The sequence below is a fragment of the Rhinoraja longicauda genome, chromosome 30 (assembly GCF_053455715.1).
Source record: "Rhinoraja longicauda isolate Sanriku21f chromosome 30, sRhiLon1.1, whole genome shotgun sequence".
Lineage (NCBI taxonomy): Eukaryota > Metazoa > Chordata > Chondrichthyes > Rajiformes > Arhynchobatidae > Rhinoraja > Rhinoraja longicauda.
Genome location: NC_135982.1, coordinates 14,581,952 through 14,606,686, shown reverse-complemented (window position 1 = coordinate 14,606,686; position 24,735 = coordinate 14,581,952). Strand labels below are relative to the sequence as shown.

The 24,735-nt window shown below is 47.5% G+C and overlaps 1 protein-coding gene across 13 annotated transcripts in view; it reads left to right on the top strand.

The window, feature by feature from the left end:
- The first annotated feature begins 317 nt into the window (after nt 1-317).
- Nucleotides 318-24,735, top strand: part of tmem269 (transmembrane protein 269) — a 78,571-nt gene continuing 54,153 nt past the window's right edge. For 3 of the 13 annotated variants that reach the window (XM_078425655.1, XM_078425657.1, XM_078425660.1), the window contains exons 1-2: nt 318-447; nt 22,724-22,774. In XM_078425655.1, the coding sequence (XP_078281781.1) occupies nt 22,750-22,774 (25 nt within the window). In that variant the 5' untranslated portion in view covers nt 318-447; nt 22,724-22,749. Of the gene's footprint in view, nt 448-22,723; nt 22,775-24,735 lie in introns of those variants that run through there. The other 10 variants (XM_078425667.1, XM_078425668.1, XM_078425661.1 and 7 more) reach the window with 7 other exon arrangements.

Here is a 24,735-nt window from a genome sequence, read left to right as displayed (position 1 = left end):
TAATCCATAAACCTGCACGTCTTTTTGACCAGAGCACCCGGAGAAAACCCACGCGGTCACACTCTATACAGACAGCACCCGTGACTGGTCAGGATCGAACCGGGGTAAGGCAGCAGCAACTCTACCGCTATATCACCCTCTTATGCCTGGCTCTATTTTTGGTCACGATGGGCCGAATATTGGAGAGAATGATGGAGAATATTCCTGCCCGGGTCCGACGCGATTGTGCGAAACCCGACAAGCGCCCACTTTCCAGCCTGGTGACCTGCGGCGCCAATGCGCACGTGCGTCGGGCTGCCGCGCCGGCCACGCCCCCCTGAGGGAAGCGTCTAGAACACGTGCGTTCAGCCTCAGCGCAGGACGGAGTGTGTTTTGCAGTTAGGGGTGTCGAGTCGATTGGAGTCGCGGAGCACGCAGCGGCCCGGAGCGGCTCTTTAGCGTTACCGGGTAGGTCCCTCGAATTGTCAGACGGTGCCGAGACATTATTATACAGGGCCGCCGTGAAGAAGAGCGGGATTGGGGTTGGAGTTGGAGTGTTCGGCGTCGGCGGGGGTCAGAATGGGTCAGCGGCGCGTTATTACGTGCGATCGTTCCTCGCCTCCCTTCCTCCAGCCCCGACACCGGGGCGGGAGGGAGGGGGAGAGAGAGGGGGGGGGGGAGAGAGGGGGGGGGGAGAGAGAGGGGGGGGAGAGAGAGAGAGGGGGGGGGAGAGAGAGAGAGGGGGGGGGAGAGAGGGGGGGGGGGGGGAGAGAGAGAGGGGGGGGGGAGAGAGAGAGGGGGGGGGGGAGGGGGATCGGCAGTCGGACGTGCCTGGCTGAGATGATGGGGCGGCCGCGCCGGAGTTCGTCGCAGCGCGACTCCGGGGATGCGGTTTATAACGGAACCGCTCCATTATAAACCAGCCACTCGACATAATCTTCCCATCCCTCACTCACCTCCGTCCCTCGGCCAGCATATTTCGCCATCCCTCCTTCCTTCCCTCCCCCCCCACGCACCGGACCGAAGCCGTCGCCTTCCAGTTTCTACCCCTCCCCGTGTGCCGGCCGTCCTTGCTTTGATTCGGCGCTGGTTCTCCCTGGTGGTAAAGTCCAAAGCCGGCGATCGTTATTCACCCGTGTGCCTCTCTGCTTGCGGTGATACCAACATCCGTGGCTTTAATTTTAAACAAAGTGCTGCAGGAACTTAGCTCGTCGGGCATCATCTATGGAGAGAAATGGGCAGACGACGTTTGGTGAGCCTGATAAGGATCTCGACCCAAAACATAGACACTCCATTTTCCTGCACAAATGCAGTGTGGCCCTCAGAGCTCCTCCAGTAGTCTTTTTTTTTTGCTCAAGATTTCAGTACAGTGTCTGCAGTTTCTATGTTCTTCGTGGATTGATTTTGGGTTGGATGAATGATGCTGGGCTTTGAAGTGTTAAAAGTGCGAAGTCTTCTCTGTTGCGGGCCTCTTCCAGGGACCTTCTCCTTAGACTAATTAAAACCTGAACCGCGTTCAATGGGTTCCCTTCCCTCGCGAATGGGGAAGCATTGTAATCTCTCACATACACTGTACTTTCAAAGGTATTTGTTTTTTAATTGCCTCTTGCCATAAATTTGTGATCATTTGGAAAAGATAATCAATTAAACGCATGGATAACTACTGACCATGACTCTGTAAATTGATAAAGTTATTGAGAAAGATGGGAATGGATCAGGAATAATGTTTTTAAATTGGAGGTCAATTTTATTAAAATTAGACAATACTGACAAAAGTAGACAGGGAACATATTTTGCAGGTAAGTCTACATCAACTATTTCTACATTAGCAGCAGAAATGACAATACTCCAGGGCTATCTTGTTCCTGGAATGGTGAAAGCCAAGAACTATCTTGTTCCTGTAATGGTGAAAGACAAGGGTAACAAGTGCAGGGACTTCTAGTTTTTGAAGGCCAGGTAAAGAGGGGAAAAATTAAGTATATGGCAAGTGTGGAGACCTAATGACAGGGCTGACCCATCAAGTGTATAAAAAGTATAGGAAAACTGTTAAAAGGAAAATAGGAATGCACAAAATGTAGGAGAGGTCACAATATTACTGGCAGGCAGGCTTAAAGTAAATCCAAAGGCACTTAAGTCTATTAAGGGCAAAAGATTAGCCAGCAAAAGAGTAGGACCAATCGGGGACAACTGGGGTAATCAGTTTATGGATCTAGGAGATATAGATGAGGTCCTAAATGAATATTTGTAATGTGTATTCCCAAATAAAGCAGGCTTTACAGTTGGAGAGGTAAAATTCTAATACAATTCTCCCTCAATGAAGAGGAGGTATTTAATGCCTTAGAGGGTTTAAAGGTGGATATATTCCCAGAGCTGGGTGAGATTTATCCTAAACTGCAATGGAAGGAAAGAGAAGCGATTGCTGGGGCTTTTGACTGAGATGTATACATTTTCGATGGCCACGATAAGTCACCAAATGACTGGAGGACAACAAATGTGGTTTCCCTTTTCAAGGTGTATAGCAGGGAAAATCTAGGTAATTACAGACCTGAGGGCCTAACATAAGTAAGAGAGAGATTATTAGGGGGAAAAATTGAGGACAGGATTAATGATCATTTGGAGTAAATTGGAACGATCATTCGTTCAAGATAGATCCTGTCTGATCGATCTGTATTTTTTTTCAGTGGTAACAAAATGGATTGATGACAGTAGTGTAGAGGATGTGATTTGCATGGACTTCAGTAAGGCCTCTGACAAGGTCCCTCATAGAAACATAGAAAATAGGTGCAGGGGTAAGCCATTCGGCCCTTCGACCCAGTACCACCATTTAATATGATCATGGCTGATCATCCAAAATCAGTGCCCCTTTCCTGATTTTTTCCCCCTATCCCTTGATTCCGTTAACCCTAAGAGCTATATCTATCTCTTGAAAACATCCGGTGAATTGACGTCCACTGCCTTCTGTGGCAGAATTCCACAGATTCACAACTCTCTGGGTGAAAAGGTTTTCCTTGTCTCAGTCTTAAATGGCCTACCCCTTATTCATAAACTGTGACCCCCTGGTTCTGGATGCCACCTAACAATGGGAACATTTAGTCTGTCCAATCCCTTAATCATTTTATGTTTCTACAATAAGATCCTCTCTCCTAAATTCCAGTGGATACAACCTCAGTCACCCCATTCTTTCATCATATGTCAGTCCCTTCATCCTGGGAATTAACCTGGTGAACCTACACTGCACTCACTCAAAAGCAAGGATGTCCTTCCTCAAATTAGGAGACCAAAACTGCGCACAATATACCAGGTGTGGTCTCACAAGGGCCCTGTACAACTGCGGTAGGACCTCCTTGCTCCAAAACTCAAATCCTCTCGCTATGAAGGCGAACATGCCATCTGCTTTCACTGCCTGCTCTACCTGCATGCTTACTTTACCGATGTACAAGGACACCCAGGTCTCGTTGCATTTCCCCATTTCCTAATCTAACAACATTCAGATAATAATCTGCCTTCTTGTTCTTGCCACCAAAGTGGATAACCTCGCATTTATCCACATTATAGTGCATCTGCCCATTCACCCAGCCTATCCAAGTTACCCTTCAGCTTCATAGCATCCTCCTCTCAGCTCACACTGCCACCTTGCTTTGTGTCATCCACAAACTTGGAGATGTTGCATTTAACCCCCTTGTCTAAATCGTTACGATATATTGTAAATAACTGGGATCCCAGCACTGAGCCTTGCAGCACACCACTAGTCATTGCCTGCCATTCTGAAAAGGACCAGTTAATACCTACTCTTTGCTTCCTGTCTGCCTTCTTCTTATCGTGTCCACCACATGCTAGATATTGTGTTTCAGCAAAAACTGAACACAACTCTTAGCAATATCATTGTTCTCTGCGAGGCCCTCAGCTTTGCATTCGTGCTCCAATGGAGGACATCTCAATAGGTGCTCCATAGTTTGTGGTTCAGTGCCACATATGCAGATATCGTCTTCAGTGTCCTGTCTGCCAACCAGTTCTATATCCATGTCAATACCCTACCCCCAATACCATGTGCTCTAATTTTGCACACGAATCTCTTGTGTGGGACCTTGTCAAAGGTTTTTTGAAATGTACTGCTATTACAGCTTTAATAATCAGCTCAAGCATCTTCCCCACTACTGATGTAAGTCTATAATTCCCTGTTTTCTCGCTCCCTCCTTTCTTAAAAAATAGGGTCACATTAGCTACCCGCCAGTCCACAGGAACTGATCCAGAGTCTATGGAACGTTGGAAAATGATCACCAATGCATACACAATTTCTGGGGCCACCTCCTTGAGTACTTACTCTGTGCTGCAGACCACCAGTCCCGGGGGATTTATCTGCCTTCAGTCCCAATAGTTTACCTAACACCATTTCCTGACAATGTGGATTCCCTTCAGTTCCTCCCAGTTGATCCTCGGTCCCCTAGTATTTCTGGGAGATTGTGTCTTCCTTAGTGAAGACAGAACCAATAAGTACTTGTTTAACTATTCTGCCATTTACTTGTTTCCCCATTATAAATTCACCTGTTTCTGACTGTAAGGGACCTACATTTGTCTTCACTAATCTTCCTCGTCACATATCTAAAGAAGCTTTCCAGTTAGTTTTTATATTCCCTGCAAACTTTCTTTCATGCTCTAGTCCCCCTTAATTAACCCTTTGTCCTCTGTTGAATTCTAAATTTTTCCCAGTCCTCCCATTTGCTCCTTCCTCTGGCCAATTTATATGTCTCTTCCTTGGATTTAACACTGTCCCTAATTTCCCTCGTTAGCCACGGTTGAGCCGCCTTCCCCGTTTTATTTTTATGCCAGATGGATGAACAATTGTTGTAATTCATCCATGCGATCTTTAAATCTTTGCCATTACATCTCCACCGTGAACCCTTTAAGTATCATTTGCCAGTCTATCCTAGCCAATTCCCATCTCATACCATCAAAGACCCTCGTCTCTGAATTAACTGTGTCATTCTCCAACTTATTGCAGAATTCCACCATATTATGGTCACTGCTGCCAAGGGGCTTTGCACAACAAGATTGCTAATTAATCCTTTCTCATTACACAATACCCAGTCTAGGATGGCCTGCCCTCTAGTTGGTCCCTCATGTGAGTTTGGTCGAAAGGATTATGGCCCCTGGTATTCAGGGCAAATTGGATCTAACGTTGGCCTGGACGTAGGTACAGAAAATGATGTTAGGTGGTTGTTTTGTGATTGGATTGTGACCAGAGGTGTTGCACAGGGATTGATGTTGAGATCTTGCTTTAAAATTCGTGAATGATTTGAATGTGAGTGAATGTTTTGAATGTGACTGTAGGAGGCATGGGTCATTAAGTTGAATTTGTAAATTGAAATTGAAGATTGGTGGAGTTGGTGGTATGGAATGTCATCTTATGCTACAAGGTGATATTGACATATTACAAAAATGACAGATGAAATTAATCCAGTTAAATGTGAATGGATGCATTTTAAGGGCATTAATGAGGCTAGGGCATACACCATGAGTGGTAGCATCTAGGAGAGGGAATGGGTGACGTTTCGGGTCGAGACCATTCTTCAGACTGAAGAATGGTCTCGACCCGAAAAGTCACCCATTCCTTCTCTCCTTGATGCTGCCTGACCTGCTGAGTTACTCCAGCATTTTGTGACACCATGAATGGTAGATTCCTGGAGAGTAATGGGGAACAGAAAGACCGTGTACAAGTCCAAACATCCTTGAAAGTTGCAATGCAAGTAGATAATATGGTTAAGAAGGCTGGTGGAATGGTATCCTTCATTTTGTTGGAACATTGAATACACGAGAAGGGAGGTTATGCTCCAATTCCATAAGACATTGGTCAGACACCAGCTGGAGTACTGCATGCAGTTCTGGTCACACTATCGATGTGATACTATTGGAGAGGGTGCAGGGGAGATGTTGCCTGAAATATAGTTGTTCCATATGAGGGGAGACTAGAAACGCTAGCTCTATTTTTTTCCTGGAATGGAGAAGTTCAAGAGGGATGTCGGAATAATTTACATGAGGTGTGAGTAAAAGCTTTATTTGCAATAACTTTCTCTGACAAGGAGAACAGTTGAGCAAGAGACTGTTCTACAGATTCAAAGTTTACGGCATTTTTGTATCATGTCTAATAGCAGAAATATGAAGTTAGTCACATACACTTGTTTACATAGTTAACTATTATGATCTGTAAATTTCCCCTCAAAACGTGTCCCAATCACCAAAAAAAATGTCCTGCAGGTGTTCGTTGTTGACTTTGTGTGTCACCTAAACGAGACATATTTAGCTTAGCGCAGAATGGGTTCGATTCCCATGGAACAAAATGCTGCCCATATTCATGACAAGATAGAGGAATACCTCAGTTCTTCCCACAATTCCAACAATCCCTCCCTTTTATCCTTACAGGGCAGTATGAAAGGGCGTTAGTCAGTGTTATCAAACAGGGAGATGTACACGAGTTGCACAAGGGCATGATCGGCATTATGTTGAAGCGCGATATGCTGGGGTTTGGCAGTGAGACGGGAGTGCTGTTTTGATGAACCAAGAGCATGAGGCAGAGTGACAGCTGGAACAGTACATGCAAGGTGACAGCAATGGCCATAATAATCTCTGGAGAACATCGATAGTTGACATTTCGGGTCGAGACCCTCATCAGACAGGGTCTGAAGAAGGGTCTTGAACTCAAACATCACTTATCCATGTTCTCCATAGATGCTCCCTCATCTGCTGTGTTACTCCAACACTTTGTGTCCTTTGGTGTATTAATCAGCATCTGCAGTTCTTTGTTTCTACTGCCAGAGAAAATTGTTGTGGTCAGTATTATAATATTTTAAAGACATTTGTACAGGTACATTAATAGAAAGGGCTTGGGAAAGGGGAGAATGGGACAAACACGGCCAAATGAGACTAACCTAGGTGGGCTACTTGATCAGCATGGATTAGTTGGGCTGAAGGGCCTGTTTCTGTGCTGTATGATTCTATGCTACAGTTGAAGGTCTGCTGGCTGGCAACTACAGTTACTGCTGTATGGTTCTGAATTCTACCACTAGCAGAAGTTTCAAGTCTGTAAGAACATTTCAGCAATGTGCCCTCCAGCACATTACATTAAAAATAGAAACATAGAAAACAGGTGCAGGAGGAGGCCATTTGGCTCTTCGAGCCAAAACAATTAATGCCCCACTTTCTAAAAGTGACAGTGGATCCATAGAATATGGAGTTTTCATGATGATAGCAGATGATCAGAAAGCAGTTGGCAACAGTATTAAGGTGTCTGGTTTAATTTATTTTTGTCAACACTGATTCCAGAGTGTACATTGAGGAACTGGGCAATCATGCCACTTGCTATCAAGGAGAAATGACAAATTCCCACTTACCTCATATGTTCATTGCGGGTAGTAGTGTAGCAATGTGAGGACTTGACACATCTTATTCCAAGCCCAAATGGTGGCAAGTCTTGCTCATGAGGGCACAAACTCTCGATGCCTTGAACTAATAGAATGGGATTGTCCAATGAAACTAATGAATTCACAAGGAACTGCAGATGCTGTTTTACCACTAAGCTCTTTGTTACCCTTTTTGAGGTTACAATTGTGCTTTCCCATTCCTAAAATCAGGAGCTCAAACTTGATTGAACTTGTGATATAGAGGGTAACCTATGTTTGGAAGATTTATTAGTTCTTCATAGAAAAGGGAAGACGATTGGTTTATTGCCTTCCATCGCAGTGAGGAATGTGGAATCTGCTGTGGATGTTTATGTTAACTTTTATGTAGTGTGTCTCTTGTTGCTTTTTTTAGTACGGCTGTATGGTGAATCGAATATCATTGTACTGCACCTTAATTGGTACACGTGACAATAAAAGACCTTGAACCTTGAAATATGGTGTGCTGCAGCTCTGCTTGCTATACCTGCCTTGGAAATCCTAAACTGATTGTACTGTTCCTCGAATAGTTGTAGGAGCTGGCCTTCCAGAAGACCTGCAGCAGGGCTGTATTTGTTCTTAGTATCCTCTGCAGGAAAAGCCAGAGCCACTTGGCTACTCTTCTGTTTCTCTATACTCACTGAGACTACAATTAAACCACCTGAAATAAGCAATAATAAAAGGCTTTTGTGATCTCACAATCACTAAGATTCCACACAGCAGCTTCAACCCTGTCGAAAAAAATCTCCAAGTCATTCCTAACAAATCTGCAAGTAATTCACACTGCATGTATAATTCAGTTTCACAGGTGAGCTACCAATTGTATTCTGCATGTGCATTGATGTCACTCATGCATATTTTGTGGTACAGAGATGTACCTGATCAAGATTAAGAGGAACCTAATTCCATTTTCCAATTAATTTTCATCTTGGAAGCCAATTGAAAAATGTATTAAAAACCTGCTGTGCAATTTCATTTCTAGACCATGTTTTCCTATCTACAATGAAGAGTCAAAGAAACTTTGGAGGACAAAATGTTGCTATTGTGAATAATGTTAGAAAATAGTTCAATGATTTCTTTATTTTAGAAGGATAATAGCGATAATCCAGGGAATTATAGGCCCACGTGCCTCGCGTCAGTGGGAGGGAAGAAGTTGGAATAGATTTTTCAGAATAGGATATATTCTCATCTGGAAGAGAATGGGCTAATTATGGGCACGCAAAATGGCTTTGTATGTGAAAGGTCATATCATACTAACTTGATCCATTTTTTTGAGAGACATCAATGATTGATAAGGGTAGGAGGTCAATGTTGTCTCCATAGATTTTAGTACGGCTTTTGATAATGTCCCCCAAATGTAGGCTGATCCAGAATAATAAGATGCACAGGATTCATGGTGAATTAGTCATATGGATTCAGGATTGACTTATTCATTGGAGAAAGAGGGTTGTGGTGGAAAGCCATTATTCAGGCTGGATGTTTGCGACCAATAGAGTTCTGCTGGGATCTGTGCTGGAACCTCTATTGTTTGTGGTGTGGCGGCGCCCGGGGGCTAGGCCACTCTCTTGGTCATTCCACTCGGCAGTCAGTGGACGGGAGGGATTAGGTCACTTCCTGGGTCAGGTGGTCTGGGACTATAAAAGGTTTTGGGTGTGTCGACTCACGAGTTCTTGAGTGCGGTGTTTGTGTGCCTTAGGAAATAAAGTATATCTACTACTCACCTGGCATCTGGCCTGATTTCCGCTGTGACCGCACCCACTACACTGGTGACTCCGATTTTCCTTCGCAAGTCGCGATGGACCCGAACGCGCTACTAGCAGCAGCAATCAGCAGTAGCAGCAGCAGCAGCAATCAGCAATCAGCAGTAGCAGCAGCAGCAAGCAGCAGTAGCAAGCAGTAGCAGCAAGCAGTAGCAAGCAGCAAGCAGCACCAAGCTGTGTTGCTTGGGAAGTAGTGTGTGGGGATAGTAAGGAGTAAGACCTGTGTGATCTCCCGGACTAGTTTCGATCGCCTAGCTTGGGGTCGGAGAGGAATTTCCCGGATTTTTTCCCAAATTGGCCTGGGTTTTTTATCCGGTTTTTCGCCTCTCCCAGGAGATCACTCAGTTCTTTTGGGTGGGCGGTTGGAGTAGCGGCCGGGCGGTAGGTTTAGTAACCGAGCGCGGGGCTTTGTTTGGAGAGTATGACTGCCAGGGCAGTTTTTTGTTCTGGGTGTCAGATGTGGGGAATCTGGGAGTCTGATAGTCTTCCAGACATCCACATCTGCGCCAGGTGTGACGAGATGGGGCTCCTAAGGGACCGTATTAGGAACCTGGAGCGGCAGATTGATGACCTCCGTCTGATCAGGGAGAGTGAGGAGGTTATAGATAGGAGTTACAGAGAGGTGGTCACTCCTAGACCACGGGAGGTAGACAAGTGGGTCACTGTTAGGGGGGGCAAGGAACAGAGGCAGGGACTAGGGAGTACCCCGGTGGCTGTACCCCTTGGAAATAAGTACTCCTGTTTAAGTACTGTTGGGGGGGACAGCCTACCTGGGGGCAACGACGGTGCCCGGGCCTCTGGCAAGGAGTTCGGCCCTGTTGCTCAGAGGGGTAGGGAAAGGAAGAGGAGAGCAGTAGTAATAGGGGACTCTATAGTGAGGGGGTCAGATAGGCGTTTCTGTGGACGCAGTCGGGAGACCCGGATGGTGGTTTGCCTCCCTGGTGCCAGTGTCCGGGATGTGTCTGAGCCAGAGGTCGTGGTACATATAGGTACCAACAATATAGGTAGAATCGGAGGGGCAAGAGGTGGGGGTGTTGCATTGCTTGTCAGGGAGGATATCACAGCAGTGCTTTGGCAGGCAGACTAGAAGGCTCGATTAAGGAGGCTGTTTGGGTGGAACTCAGAAATGAGAAAGGTTTAGCAACACTTATAGGGGTGTATTATAGACCGCCAAATAGGGAACGAGAATTGGAAGAGCAAATATGTAAGGAGATAGCAGATATTAGTAGTAAGCACAGAGTGGTGATTGTGGGTGATTTCAATTTTCCGTATATAGACTGGGAATCACATTCTGTTAAAGGGCTGGATGGTTTGGAGTTTGTTAAATGTGTGCAGGATAGTTTTTTGCAGCAATACGTAGAGGTGCCTACCAGAGAAGGGGCAGTGTTGGACCTCCTGTTAGGAAATGAGATGGGTCAGGTGACGGAGGTATGTGTTGAGGAGCACTTTGGGTCTAGTGATCATAATGCCATTAGTTTCAATATCATTATGGAGAAGGTCAAATCTGGACCAAGGGTTGAGATTTTGGATTGGAGAAAGGCTAATTTTGAGGAGATGAGAAAGGATTTAAAAGGAGTGAAATGGAAATTGTTGTTTTATGAAAAGGATATAATAGAGAAATGGAGGATATTTAAAGGTGAAATTTTGAGAGTACAGAGTCTTTATGTCCCTGTTCGGTGGAAAGGAAAGAATAATAATTTGAAAGAGCCGTGGTTTTCCAGGGAAATTGGACACTTGGTTCGGAAAAAGAGGGAGATATACAATAAATATAAGCGGCAGGGAGTAAATGAGGTTCTTGAGGAATATAAAGAATGTAAAAGGAATCTTAAAAAGGAAATTAGAAAAGCGAAAAAAAGATATGAGGCTGCTTTGGCAAGTAATGTAAAAGTAAACCCCAAGGGGTTCTACAGATATGTCAATAGCAAAAGGATAGTGAGGGATCAAATTGGTCCATTAGAGAGTCAGAGTGGACAGCTATGTGCTGAGCCGGAAGAAATGGGGGAGATATTAAACAATTTCTTTTCTTCGGTATTTACCGAGGAGAAGGATATTGAATTATGTGAGGTAAGCGAAACAAGTAGAGTAGTGATGGAAATTAGGATGATTAAAGAAGAGGAGGTACGGACACTTTTGAAGAATATAAAAGTGGATAAGTCTCCAGGTCCTGATAGGATATTCCCTAGGACATTGAGGGAAGTTAGTGCAGAAATAGCAGGGGCTATGACGGAAATATTTCAAACGTCATTAGAAACAGGGATGGTGCCGGAAGATTGGCGCATTGCGCATGTTGTGCCTTTGTTTAAAAAAGGTTGTAAAAGTAAACCTAGCAATTATAGACCTATTAGTTTGACGTCTGTGGTGGAAAAATTAATGGAAAAGATACTTAGGGACAATATATATAATTATTTGGATAATCAAGGCCTGATTAGAAACAGTCAACATGGATTTGTGCCTGGAAGGTCATGTTTGACTAATCTTCTTGAATTTTTTGAAGAGGTTACCAGGGAAATTGATAAGGGCAAGGCTGTGGATGTTGTCTATATGGACTTCAGTAAGGCATTTGACAAGGTTCCACATGGAAGGTTGATTAAGAAGGTTAAATCGTTGGGTATTAATAGTGAGGTTGCAAGATGGATTCAACAATGGCTGAATGGGAGATACCAGAGGGTAACGGTTGACAATTGTATGTCAGGTTGGAGGCCAGTGTCTAGTGGAGTGCCCCAAGGATCTGTGTTGGGTCCACTGTTGTTTGTCATTTACATTAATGATCTGGATGATGGTGTGGCAAATTGGATTAGTAAATATGCAGATGATACTAAGATAGGTGGAGTAGTTGATAGTGAGGTAGATTTTCAAAGTCTACAGAGAGACTTGGGCCTTTTGGAAGGGTGGGCTGAAAGATGGCAGATGGAGTTTAATGCTGATAAGTGTGAGGTGCTGCATTTTGGTAGGACAAATCAAAATAGGACGTACAGGGTAAATGGTAGGGAATTGAGGAATGCAGTGGAACAGAGGGATCTGGGAATAACTGTGCATTGTTCCCTGAAGGTGGAATCTCATGTGGATAGGGTGGTGAAGAAGGCGTTTGGTATGCTTGCCTTTATAAATCAGAGCATCGAGTATAGAAGTTGGGATGTAATGTTGAAATTGTACAGGGCATTGGTGAGGCCGAATCTGGAGTATGGTGTGCAGTTCTGGTCGCCAAATTATAGGAAGGATGTCGACAAAATGGAGAGGGTACAGAGGAGATTTACTAGAATGTTGCCTGGGTTTCAGCACTTAGGCTACAGAGAGAGGTTGAACAGGTTGGGTCTTTATTCTTTGGAGCGTAGAAGGTTGAGGGGGGACTTGATAGAGGTTTTTAAAATTATGAGAGGGACGGACAGAGTTGACGTGGGTAGGCTTTTCCCTTTGAGAGTGGGGAAGATTCCAACAAGGGGACATAGCTTCAGAATTGAGGGACAAAGGTTTAGGGGTAACATGAGGGGGAACTTCTTTACTCAGAGGGTTGTGGCTGTATGGAATGGGCTTCCGGTGGAAGTGGTGGAGGCTGGCTCGATTTTATTATTTAAGAGTAAATTGGATAGGTATATGGATAGGAGGGGATTGGAGGGTTATGGTCTGAGTGCAGGTAGATGAGACTAGGTCAGGGAGAATGGTCGGCGTGGACTGGTAGGGCCGGACAGGCCTGTTTCCATGCTGTAGTTGTTATATGTTATATGTGTTATACCCGACTCTTCCAGTCAGCCGCCTCTGGACCCTGCCGCCTGCGCCGCTCTCCACGCCGTGTCGGTGTGGCTGCCTCCATTGTGGACCGAGGACCCCGACTTCTGGTTTGACCAGGCCGAGGCACAGTTCGCCCTGCGGGGCATAACTGCCGACGCTACTAAGTACTTTCATGTGGTCAGTGCCCTCGACCCGGCCACCGCGCGCCTGGTCCGACCCTTCCTCCGCGACCCCCCGGCGACCGATAAGTACCTGGCAACCCGGATCCTCCGAATGCCGGGCCTGGGTGACCGCCGCCCGTCGGTACTACTGGCCGACATGCTGGCACTGCTGGGCGACTACGAGCCCGGTTTCCTCTTCAAACATGTTTACCTGATGCTGCTGCCGTCCGATCTCCGCCAGCAGCTCCTCCACGACCCGTTCACCAACATGCAGGCGTTGGGCAGGCGCGCCGATGAGCTCTTGATGGCCCGTCACCTGGCCCTCGACGCGTTGGAAGCCCATCCGACGGCCGACGACTACCCGCAGGTAGGAGCCTCGATCGCCCGCATCACTACCGCTCCCCGACAGCCTTCCCGACGGTATCCGGCTTCAGCAGCTCACCCAGCCGGCGGCGCGTCTTTTTCGCACGGCCCGCCTGCAGTTCCCCCACCCAGCCACCGGAGGTCGCTGGTGGTCGGACCCGGGGGCCGCGCGCAGCCTGCCGGCAGTTCCTCCACACGGCCCGCACAGCCGACCGTTTTCACGGAAGCCAGCAGGGGGGGCTGGTGCTACTTCCATCGGCGGTGGGGCCCTTCGGCCCGTCAATGCTGGCAGCCCTGTTCGTTCCCGGGAAACGCAGAGGCTGGCCGTCAGTGATTGCTTCGGCAGCCGGTCAGATTCATCGTGTGTTTGCGTGGGACCGCCGCTCCGGGGCTCGTTTCCTTGTGGACACCGGGGCGGAGGTGAGCGTTGTTCCCCCTTCGCGTGCTGACCTTTGCAGTGGCAACCGCGGTCCCCTCCTCGCCGCAGCCAACGGGACTTCGATCCGATCGTATGGGGTGCGCACGATGTCCCTCAACTTCGGGGCGAGCAGCTTCTCGTGGCCATTCGTGATCGCGGATGTGTCCCAGCCGCTGCTGGGTGCGGATTTCCTACGGGCACATTCCCTGCTCGTGGACGTTAAGCGGCAGCGTTTAGTGCACTCTGTCACTCTGCAGCCCATTTTCCTCCGCTTGGGTGACCCGGTCGTGCGTCCTGATGGGCCCCTGTCGTCCGTGGACGCCGCGTTCTCACGAATTCTGGCCAAATTCCCCGATATTCTGGACCCCCGGTTCCACTCCGCCGCCCCGAAGCATGGGGTGGTGCACCATATAACCGCTACTGTCCCGCCCTTGTACGCCCGGGCACGGCGTCTTCCACCGGACAAGCTCCGTCTCGCTCGGGAGGAGTTCCGCCTTATGGAGTCACTGGGGATCGTGCGCCGCTCAGACAGCCCGTGGGCGTACCCGCTCCATATGGTCCCCAAGGCAGACGGTGGTTGGCATCCTTGTGGGGATTACCGCCGGCTTAACGATGCCACAATCGCCGACAGGTATCCGGTCCCTCACATTCAGGATTTTACTGCAAACCTGGCTGGCGCCACGGTATTTTCCAAGGTCGACCTGGTGCGTGGCTATAACCAGATTCCAGTCCACCCCGACGACGTCCCCAAGACGGCAATCGTGACGCCATTTGGCCTTTTCGAATTCCTCCGCATGCCGTTTGGACTCAAGAACGTTGCGCAAGCCTTTCAGCGGCTTATGGACTGTGTGTGCCGTGGCCTTGAATTCGTGTTCGTGTACCTTGACGACATTTTGGTGGCGAGCCGCTCGAGACAGGAGCATTTTGCCCATCTCCGCCAGCTATGCCAACGCCTTAGCGATCATGGGCTTGCCATCAACATCACCAAATGCCGTTTCGGGGTGTCATCCATCGAGTTCCTGGGCCACCACGTGACCCCGCACGGGGCGCTGCCGCTCCCGAACAAGGTAGACGCGGTGCGCCAGTTTCCACGCCCGACCACCGTGCGGGGCCTCCAGGAGTTCGTGGGGATGGTGGCCTTTTACCACCGATTTGTGTCCGGATTTGCATCCCGGATCATGCGCCCGCTGTTCCACCTCATGGCGGGCAAGCGCAGGGAGGTCGAATGGACCGACGATGCGGTGGCGGCGTTCCAACACGCCAAGGAAGCCTTGGCTGCGGCCACGATGCTCGTGCATCCACGGGCTGATGCACCAACCAGCCTGACGGTCGACGCTTCGGAAGTAGCGGTTGGGGCGGTGCTCGAACAGCACACGGATGGGTGTTGGAAGCCTCTCGCTTTTTTCAGTAGGCACCTCAGCGGCGCACAGCGGAACTACAGTGCTTTTGACCGCAAGCTCCTTGCCCTTTACCTTGCGGTCCGCCACTTCCGCTATTTTCTCGAAGGGCGGACTTTCACTGCATACACGGACCACAAGCCCCTCACCTTTGCGTTCGCCAAGGTGTCCGACCCGTGGTCAGCTTGCCAGCAGCGGCAGCTGGCTTACGTCTCGGAATACACTACCTCCATCCGTTTCATCGGGGGTAAAGACAACCGGGTGGCCGATGCCTTGTCTCGACCCGCGGTCCACGGCGTCCGGCAAGTGGCCGATGGCATCGACTACTCAGCCCTGGCGGCGGCACAGTTGTCCGATAATGAGATGTCCGCCTACCGTACCGCCGTTTCGGGCCTGAGGTTGGAGGACGTTCCCTGTGGCACTGGGGGTGCGACGCTCGACATTACGTCCGACAGGGGGCCGCAATTCACCTCCGAGCTGTGGTCATCCGTGGCCCAACTGCTGGGGGTTAACCTGCACCGCACCACAGCGTACCATCCGCAGGCGAACGGCCTGGTGGAGCGTTTCCACCGCCAGCTCAAGGCCGCTCTGAAGGCCCGGCTCGTTGGCCCGGACTGGGTTGACGCGTTGTCATGGGTTTTACTGGGTGTCCGCACCGCCCCCAAGGAGGACTTGGCCACCTCCTCGGCGGAATTGGTGTACGGGGCTCCGCTGACGGTGCCCGGGGAGTTCGTTCCCTCCGCCCAGGGTCAGGCAGAACAGCCCTCGGCCGCCCTGCAACGCCTTCGGGAGACGGTGGGCTCGCTGGCGCCAGTGCCGACGTCTCGCCATGGTTCGGTGCGGTCACATGTCCCTTCCGCCCTGCGGGACTGTCCTTTTGTTTTCCTGCGTCGGGATGCCCATCGGACACCCCTTCAGCGGCCTTATGAGGGACCGTTCAAAGTGCTTGAGCGGGGCTCTGCCACCTTCGTGTTGGACATGGGGGGTCGTCCTGAGACGGTCTCTTTTGCGGCTGAAGCCGGCGCACGTGGACGTTAGCCAGCCGGTTCTACTGGCGCAGCCTCGCCCTCGGGGTCGTCCCGCGTCCCGGCCCTCACCCCCGGAGTTCCCGCGGGTGCCTTCCCCTGGCGGGGTGGTTCCGGTTCCTGCGCCCGCCGTGGCGCGCACGCGGGCTGGCCGTTTCGTGCCTTCGGTTCTTGGGGGGGGGGGGTCCTGTGGCAGCGCCCAGGGGCTAGGCCACTCCCTTGGTCATTCCACTCGGCACTCAGTGGACGGGAGGGATTAGGTCACTTCCTGGGTCAGTTCCCTTGGGTCAGGTGGTCTGGGACTATAAAAGGTTTTGGTGTGTCGACTCACGAGTTCTTGAGTGCGGTGTTTGTGTGCCTTAGGAAATAAAGTATATCTACTACTCACCTGGCGTCTGGCCTGATTTCCGCGATGACCGCACCCACCACAGCGGTATATATACGTGGCAGGCATGAATGTAGATGGGTTAGTTAGTAAGTTTGCAGACAATACCAAGATTGGAATTATGGACAGTAGAGAATGCTGCCAGAGGATACAGTAAGATATAGATGAACTGCAGAAATGGCAGATGGAGTTTAATCTGAGCAAGCATGAGGTGTTTGGAAGGAATTTCGGAGGTTGGATGTAAGGGGAAAGTATACAGTTACTGACATCATTGATATACAGAGGGACCTTGGGTACAAGGTACTGTACGATTGCAGTAAAACATCCCTCTTCCTATGCTCAAACGCTCTGGCTAAAAATAATAATATATCACTTGCCTTCTTAAATGCTTGCCACACTTGCCTATGTACCTTCATGGAAGAGTGAACAAAGAGCCCCTGGTCTTATTGCACCTCCCCTTCTCGTAACCTATCATTGTTTAGATAATATTCTGTCTTCTGTTTTTTCTATATCACAATAATACTTTATTAGCCAGGTATGCTTTGCAATATACGAGGATCTTCATTTGCCATATAGTCATAACAATAAAAAGCAACAGGACACACAAAATACATTTTAACATGAACATCGACCACAGTGACTCCTCCACATTCCTCACTGTGATGGAAGGCGAAACAAAAGTTCAATCTCTCCCTTTTTTGTTCTCCCGTGGTCGGGGGCTTCTAGCCTTTTATTGAAGGGACGATCTTGACTCCCGTATCCGGCGGCGGGTCTTCCTCGTCGGGGCGATCGAGCTCCTGCATCGGGGGGGTGGGGGGGAGGATCTCAGCTCTCCCGCGCTGATCTACCCCGGGTCGGGACCAGTGGAACCTCGTGCAGCTTGGAGCTCCCGACCGGTCTCAACGCGAGACTGTGAGCTCCTTGTTGTTAAGTCCGCAGGCCGTGTTGGAGCGTCGATCCCAGGCAAGGAATCGGCTCAGATATTAAGTCCACGCCCCCAAGGGGCCTCAAGATCAGTCCTAGGCAAGACATCCAGCTCCACGATGTTAGGCCGCAGAAACTTTTACGCATTAACACAAACTTTTAAAACACACTAAAAATAACAAAAAGAGTTCGAAAAGGACAGTAAGACTGCAGGCGAGGCAGCCATTGTGCGGTGCCCCCTGGTGGTCTTTATTGGATAAGCTTGCATTTATTCATGACATATGTCATTTATCATGCCTTTGACCACTTGCATAATTTGCCCAAATTGCTCTCGAGCCTCTGTGCATCCTCCTGACATTTCAGTCCATCGATTTTCTGGCAACTGATGGTCCAGCACACCTTTTGATACAGACAAAATTATGAGATCGCATTTGAAATATCCCCAACAAGTCCCCCTGAAAATGTGGCACCTAGGCCGGATGAGGAGGCCGAACTCTACCTCATCAAGATTTCTGCTCCAAGTTGAATTTGCCCCCTGTGGCAGAGGCTCTGGAACTCCAGCCCAGCCAGAGCCAGCAGATATGTTCCCATAGCCAACTTCCACGGGTGATTGGCAGGCCGAATTATTTGAGGCCTCGATAGGGTAGACAGTCAGAACCTTATCCCAGAGAAAAAATGTCCAGCACCAGAGGGCATAGCTACAAGGTGAGAGGAGAAAGTTTAATGGAGATGTGCAGGGCAAGTTTTTTTTTTAGAGATTGGTGGGAGCCTGGAACGCATTGCCAAGGGTGGTGGTGAAGGCAGATACGATAGTGGCATTTAGGAGGCTTTTAGATCGGCACATGGAAGTGCAGGGAATAGAGGGATATGAATCATCTTCAGGCAGATGAAATTGGATTAACTTGGCATCATGTTCAGTACAAACATTGTGGGCTAAAGGGCCATTCCTGTGCTGTACTGTTCTATGTTGTAACTTCTGTTCCTGAGAAAACAATCTAAGTTTGTCCAAGCTCTTCTTCGAGCTCTCCCCTCTAATTCAGGTAACATTCTTGTACTCCTCATCTGCATCCTCTACATCCTTCCTGTCATGGGCAACCTGAACTGCACAAACAACTCCAAATGCGGCCTTGCCAAAGTCCATTAAAGCTGCAACATGACTTCCTGACTCGTGTACTCAATGTCCCAACTGATGAAGGCAAGCATCACCTTTTCACCAGTCTATGTGGGACCATTTTCAGGGAATTCTGGTCTTGGACACCATGATTCCTCTATATCAATACTATTAAGGGTCATGGCATTAGCTGTTTACTTTCCCCTTGCATTTGACCTCCCAAAGTGAAAACCCCTCACTTGCTTGGATTAAGCTACACCTGCCTTTTCCCCACCCATTTCTGTTCTATGTCCCACTGTGTATTTTGACAGCCTTCCTCGTTATCTGCAACTCCTCCAATGTTGGTGTCGCCTGCAATTTTACTCACCGACCCATCTACATTTATATCCCAGTGATTGTTATATATCATACACAAATGGTCATAGAAACACATAAACATAGAAAATGAGTGCAGGTGGAGGCCATTTGGCCCTTTGAGCCAACACCGCCACCATTCATTGTGTTCATGGCTGATCAACTACAATCAGTAACCTGTGCCTGCCTTCTCCCCATATCCCAGCGCAAATCCCTGTAAAACTCTGCTGGTCACAGTTCTCCAGCCTAAAAATCATCCTTCGATCACAACTTTCTACTTCTGGTTCTGGTTGATTACTGCGCAAACACCTCATAAGTGGTTATCTCGTGCAGGCACTCTATGAGTATGCCAGTTCTGAATCCAAACAACTTGGTCACTGTGGATCCCATGCATCTTAAAATTTTGGATCAGCTATTTTGTTCAAGGTTCCTTTCACTAAATTATAAACAAAGGCCAAGAAGGAGTCTCCCGTTGTCACCATCTGCTCCAATTCTCGATAGGCTGGCATTGGGTCATCCTGTATGGCAAATTGTGGAAAATACAGCAAGTTTATCTGCAGAAGTCCTAGCAAGGTGGCTTTTAGAGATACGACAAAATGAAATTGCAAGATAAAGTGTGCAAGAAAGCCTGGGGTCAACTGTTGTGATTTGCTGCAGAACCGGAACAATGGAGTGAACCAGTTTTATAATTTGAGGTGAATTCTTCTAGACTGCATATTGTGCCTAGAGTGTTTTGCTTAACTCTGATTTTGTGCTCACTCTCAGCAGCTTCTCATTTGATTCCTCCCACTTTTCTCGTGTTAAATGTAGCCATGGACACTCGCATCGGTCCCAGCTAAATCTGCCTTTTAGTTGGTTACGTCAAACAGTCCTTGTTCCAAATGTACACTGGCACAACTCTCTGCTGCATCAATGACTGCATTGGGCTGCCTTCTGTACCTGTGCAGAACTCATTAATTTAGTTAACTTTACCGCTAACTTCCACCCAGCCCTCAAATTCACTTGGACTATCTCTGATACCTCACTTCCCTGTCTTGATCTCTCTGTCTTCATCACAGGAGACAGACTATGGACTGGTGTCTACTAGAAACCCACCGACTCCCACAGTTATCTGGATTACTCCTCCTTCCACCCTACCTCTTGCAAAGACGTTATCCCCTACTCTCAATTCCCCTCTCTCTGCCACATCTGGCTCCCAAGATGAGATTTTCCATTCTAGGGCATCCAAGATCTTCTCTTTCTTTAGTAAATGTGATTTTCCCCCCTGCTGTCACAGATGGATCCCTCACACACTTCTCTATAGCCCATAGTTCTGCTCTCACTCCCTTTCTCTCCAGGCGGACCTTTGATAAGGTCCCTCGCGGGAGATTGGTAACTAAAATTAGAGCACATGGTATTGGGGGTAGGGTGTTGACATGGATAGAAAATTGGTTGGCAGACAGGAAGCAAAGAGTAGGAGTAAACGGGTCCTTTTCAGAATGGCAGGCAGTGGCGAGTGGAGTGTCGCAAGGCTCGGTGTTGGGGCCGCAACTGTTTACCATATATATTAATGATTTGGAAGAGGGAATTAGAAGCAACACTAGCAAGTTTACAGATGACGCAAAGCTGGGTGGCAATGTAAACTGTGAAGAGGATGTTAGGAGGTTGCAGGGTGACCTGGACAGGTTGAGTGAGTGTGCAGATGCGTGGCAGATAATAATAATAATTTTTTATTTGTCATGTAGGTTGGCACAGGGTCAACGGTACAATGAAATGTATTTGACAAGACAACAGGTCACCTCAGAGTAATATTCCAAGGATAAATAAGATTTTTTAAATGACATTAGTAAGGTAAAAAGACAATATTAAAAATAGGTAAAAAGACAATATTAAAAATAATCAACATATATGATTTGAAATGTTGATGAGTTCAGAAGCCTGATGGCCTGATGGTAGAAACTGTTCTTAAGCCTGGTGGTACGCGCAGCCATACTCCTGTATCGTCTGCCTGACGGTAACAAGGAGAACAGCCTGCATGCTGGGTGGCTGTGGTCCTTGATGATGCTGCGTGCCTTCCGCTGGCACCGCTGGTAGAAAATGTCCTGAATGGCCGGGAGACAGTTGCCAGTGATGTGCTGTGCCGTCTTCACCACACTATAGTGATTTGTGGCTGTGGGCAGAACAGTTCCCGTACCAGACTGTAATGCCGCCCGTCAGCAGGCTCTCGATGGTGCATCTGTAGAAGTTTGTGAGGATGCTGGCGTTCATGCCAAACTTCCTCAGTCTTCTCAGGAAAAAGAGCCGCTGGTGGGCCTTCTTTGTTATTGTGTCCGTGTGCAGTGTCCAGGAAAGGTCCTCAGTGATGTGCACACCGAGGAACATAAAGCTGCTGACCCTTTCAACCTCGACATCACCGATGTGGATGGGAAGGTGTCCACTCCCCCGCTGTCTCCTGTAGTCCACGATCATCTCTTTCGTTTTGCTGACATTGAGAGAGAGGTTATTTTCCTGGCACCAGCTGTTTAGTGCCTTAACCTCTCTGTAGGCCGTCTCATTGTTGTCTGTGGTGAGGCCCAAGATGGTCGTGTCATCAGCAAACTTTATGATGCTGTTTGAGCTGTGCTTAGCAGTACAGTCGTGCGTGAATAGGGAGTACAGGAGAGGACTGAGCACACAACCCTGTGGTGTGCCTGTGTTGAGGATCAGTGAGGAAGAGGTGTGACTGCCAATTCTCACCACCTGGGGCCTGCCCGTCAGGAAATCGAATATCCATCCGCAGATGGAGGTCTCCAGTCCAAGATCAAGGAATTTTGAGGGAATAATAGATGCAGTATAATATAGATAAATGTGAGGTTATCCACTTTGGCGGCAAAAACAAGGAGGCAGATTATTATCTCAATGGAGTTAGGTTAGGTAAGGGGGAGGTGCAGCGAGACCTGGGTGTCCTTTTTTTTTCCTAGTCAGATGTGCAGCACTTTGGTCAACGTGGGTTGTTTTTAAATGTGCTATACAAATAAATTGACTTGACTTGTATACCAGTCACTGATAGTTGGCGTGCGGGTACAGCAGGCAGTGAAGAAAGTTAATGGAATGTTGGCCTTCATAACAAGAGGATTTCAGTATAGGAGTAAAGAGGTTCTTCTGCAGATGTATAGGGCCCTGGTAAGACCACATCTGGAGTATTGTGTACAGTTTTGGTCTCCTAATTTGAGGAAGGACATCCTTGTAATTGAGGCAGTGCAGTGTAGGTTCACGAGATTGATCCCTGGGATGGCGGGGCTGACATATGAGGAAAGATTGAAAAGACTAGGCTTGTATTCACTGGAGTTTAGAAGGATGAGAAGGGATCTTATAGAAACATATAAAATTATAAGAGGACCGGACAAGCTAGATGCAGGAAAAATGTTCCCAATGTTGGGCGAGTCCAGAACCAGGGGCCACGGTCTTAGAATAAAGGGGAGGCCATTTAAAACTGAGGTGAGAAAAAACTTTTTCACCCAGAGAGTTGTGAATTTGTGGAATTCTCTGCCACAGAGGGCAATGGAAGCCAAATTCACTGGATGGATTTAAGAGAGAGTTAGATAGAGCTCTAGGGGCTAGTGGAATCAAGGGATATGGGGAGAAGGCAGGCACGGGTTATTGATTGGGGATAATTGATCATAAAATGAAAGGTAGATTCCTAATATCATGACTTGTTTTACTGTTTTTCAGCAGAAGTTTTTCCAAGTTAAGTCAAGATGTTTATACTGAACCCTCCTTCCAGTAAGTACATATTACCAGTCACTTAAATCTGCCCATGGTGATCCTCCTTGAGCACCTCTTAATCTTCTTAAGAACTCAATTTTTATCTCATTATTTTCACTTCAGCTGTTCATATTGCCACTAATTTAAATCTTAATGCTCTTTCCTTGCTGTAACCCTGATGATTTTTTAGAGAAATTTGTTCAGTTTAGAAGATACTGTGAGACTTAATTTGTTGTATGTATGCAATGATGGAGAATTGAAGAAGCTACTAAAGCAAAAATAGCAATTCATTGTGTAATAATACAGAAAGTGATCATCTTTTTTGTTCTCGCAACACAAAATTACTGTTGGTTGATCTCGGGTTTTTTTTTGTCACTTGTTGAGATGTAGTGAGAATTTTTGATTTGCATGCTATCCAAGTGAATCATACTGTACATGAGTAGTGCAAGAGATAAAATAAACAGACTACAGAATATAGAGTTATAGCTGCATAGGAAAGTATTGGTTTATTTTGTCACATTTATGAAGATACGGTGAAAAGCTTTGTTTGCATGCTCCTCAGTCATATCATACTATATGCAAGTAAAATCAAGTCATGCATAAGAACAACAGGTAGGGAAAAGAAAAATATGAGAGTGCAGAGAAATTCTGAGATTTACAATAAGAATGCAGATCTAAAAGAGTGGCATGATTGTAGTTCATCGTCTGGGACCAGCATGCAAAAAAAATCACCACACTCTTTAAATTGATTTTTTTAAAGTGCAAAGGCTGCAACAAGGTAGATTGGAAGATCGTGAATTCGGCCTTAACATGCAAGAAATCCATTCAAGTGTCTGAATCTGGTGGTGCGTGTTTTCAAGCTTTTGTATCTTCTGCCTCTCCGGGAGAGGGGAGCAAACAAATGACTGGATTGTGAGTGGTTCTTTATTATGTTAACTGCTGTCCCAAGCACCCTGAAGTGTAGATGGGGTCGATGGGAGGGAGGCTGGTTTATGTGAAGGACTGGAATGTGTTTACAACTTTCTGCAATTTCTTGTGGTCTTGAGCGGAGCGGTAATACCAAGCTGTGATCCATCAGGATAGGATTCTTTCTATGATGCATCTGTAGAAATTGATAAAAGTCATTGGAGACATCTCTGTCTCTTTAGCCCTCTGAGTACATAGACATGTAGTATGTGTGCTCTCTTGGCTGTGGTGACCAGGACAAATTATGGGTGATATTTACACCTTGGAATGTGAAGCTCTCAACCACCTCTACTTCTGCACCGCTGATACAGACTGGGATGTGCACTCCACTCTGCTTCCTGAAGTTGATGATCAGCCCCTTTGCCCTACTGATGATGAGGGAGAGGTTATTGTGACACCATGCTTCTCACCTCTCTATCTCCTTCCTGTGCTCTGGTCTAGTCATTGTTTGAAATCCACAACAGTGCAATCATCTGAAAACTTGGAAATGAAAATGAAGCAGAATTTGGACACCATTGTGTGTGTACTAGAGTACAGTGAGGTGCTGAGAATACAGCCTTGTATGTTGAAAATTATCTTGGAGATGTCAAAATTATGTGTCCTTATTGATTATGTTCTGTGGATCAAGATGTCATGCATTCAGTTACAGAGGGGTACTGTTGAGTCCTAGGTTCAGGAGTATGGTAACAGGTTTGATTTGAATTATGATGTTAAAAGGCAGAACTATTCTATAAATAGGAATGTGATGTAAGTGTGTTTGTTATCCAGGGATGTGTAGAGCCAGGGAGATGGCGTCTGGTGTGGGCCTATTGTGGCAGTAGGCAAATTGCAGTGGATCAAGGTTGTCTGGGAGGCTGGAATTCTTGTACGCCTTGACCAGCCTCCAAAGCGCTTCATGAGGGTGGATGTCAGAACCACCGGATGGTAGTCATTAAGGTACGCTGCCTTGTTTTTCTTTGAGAGTGGAATTATCTAAACTAGTGGGAATCTTGGATTGGAGTAGAGAGAGGTTA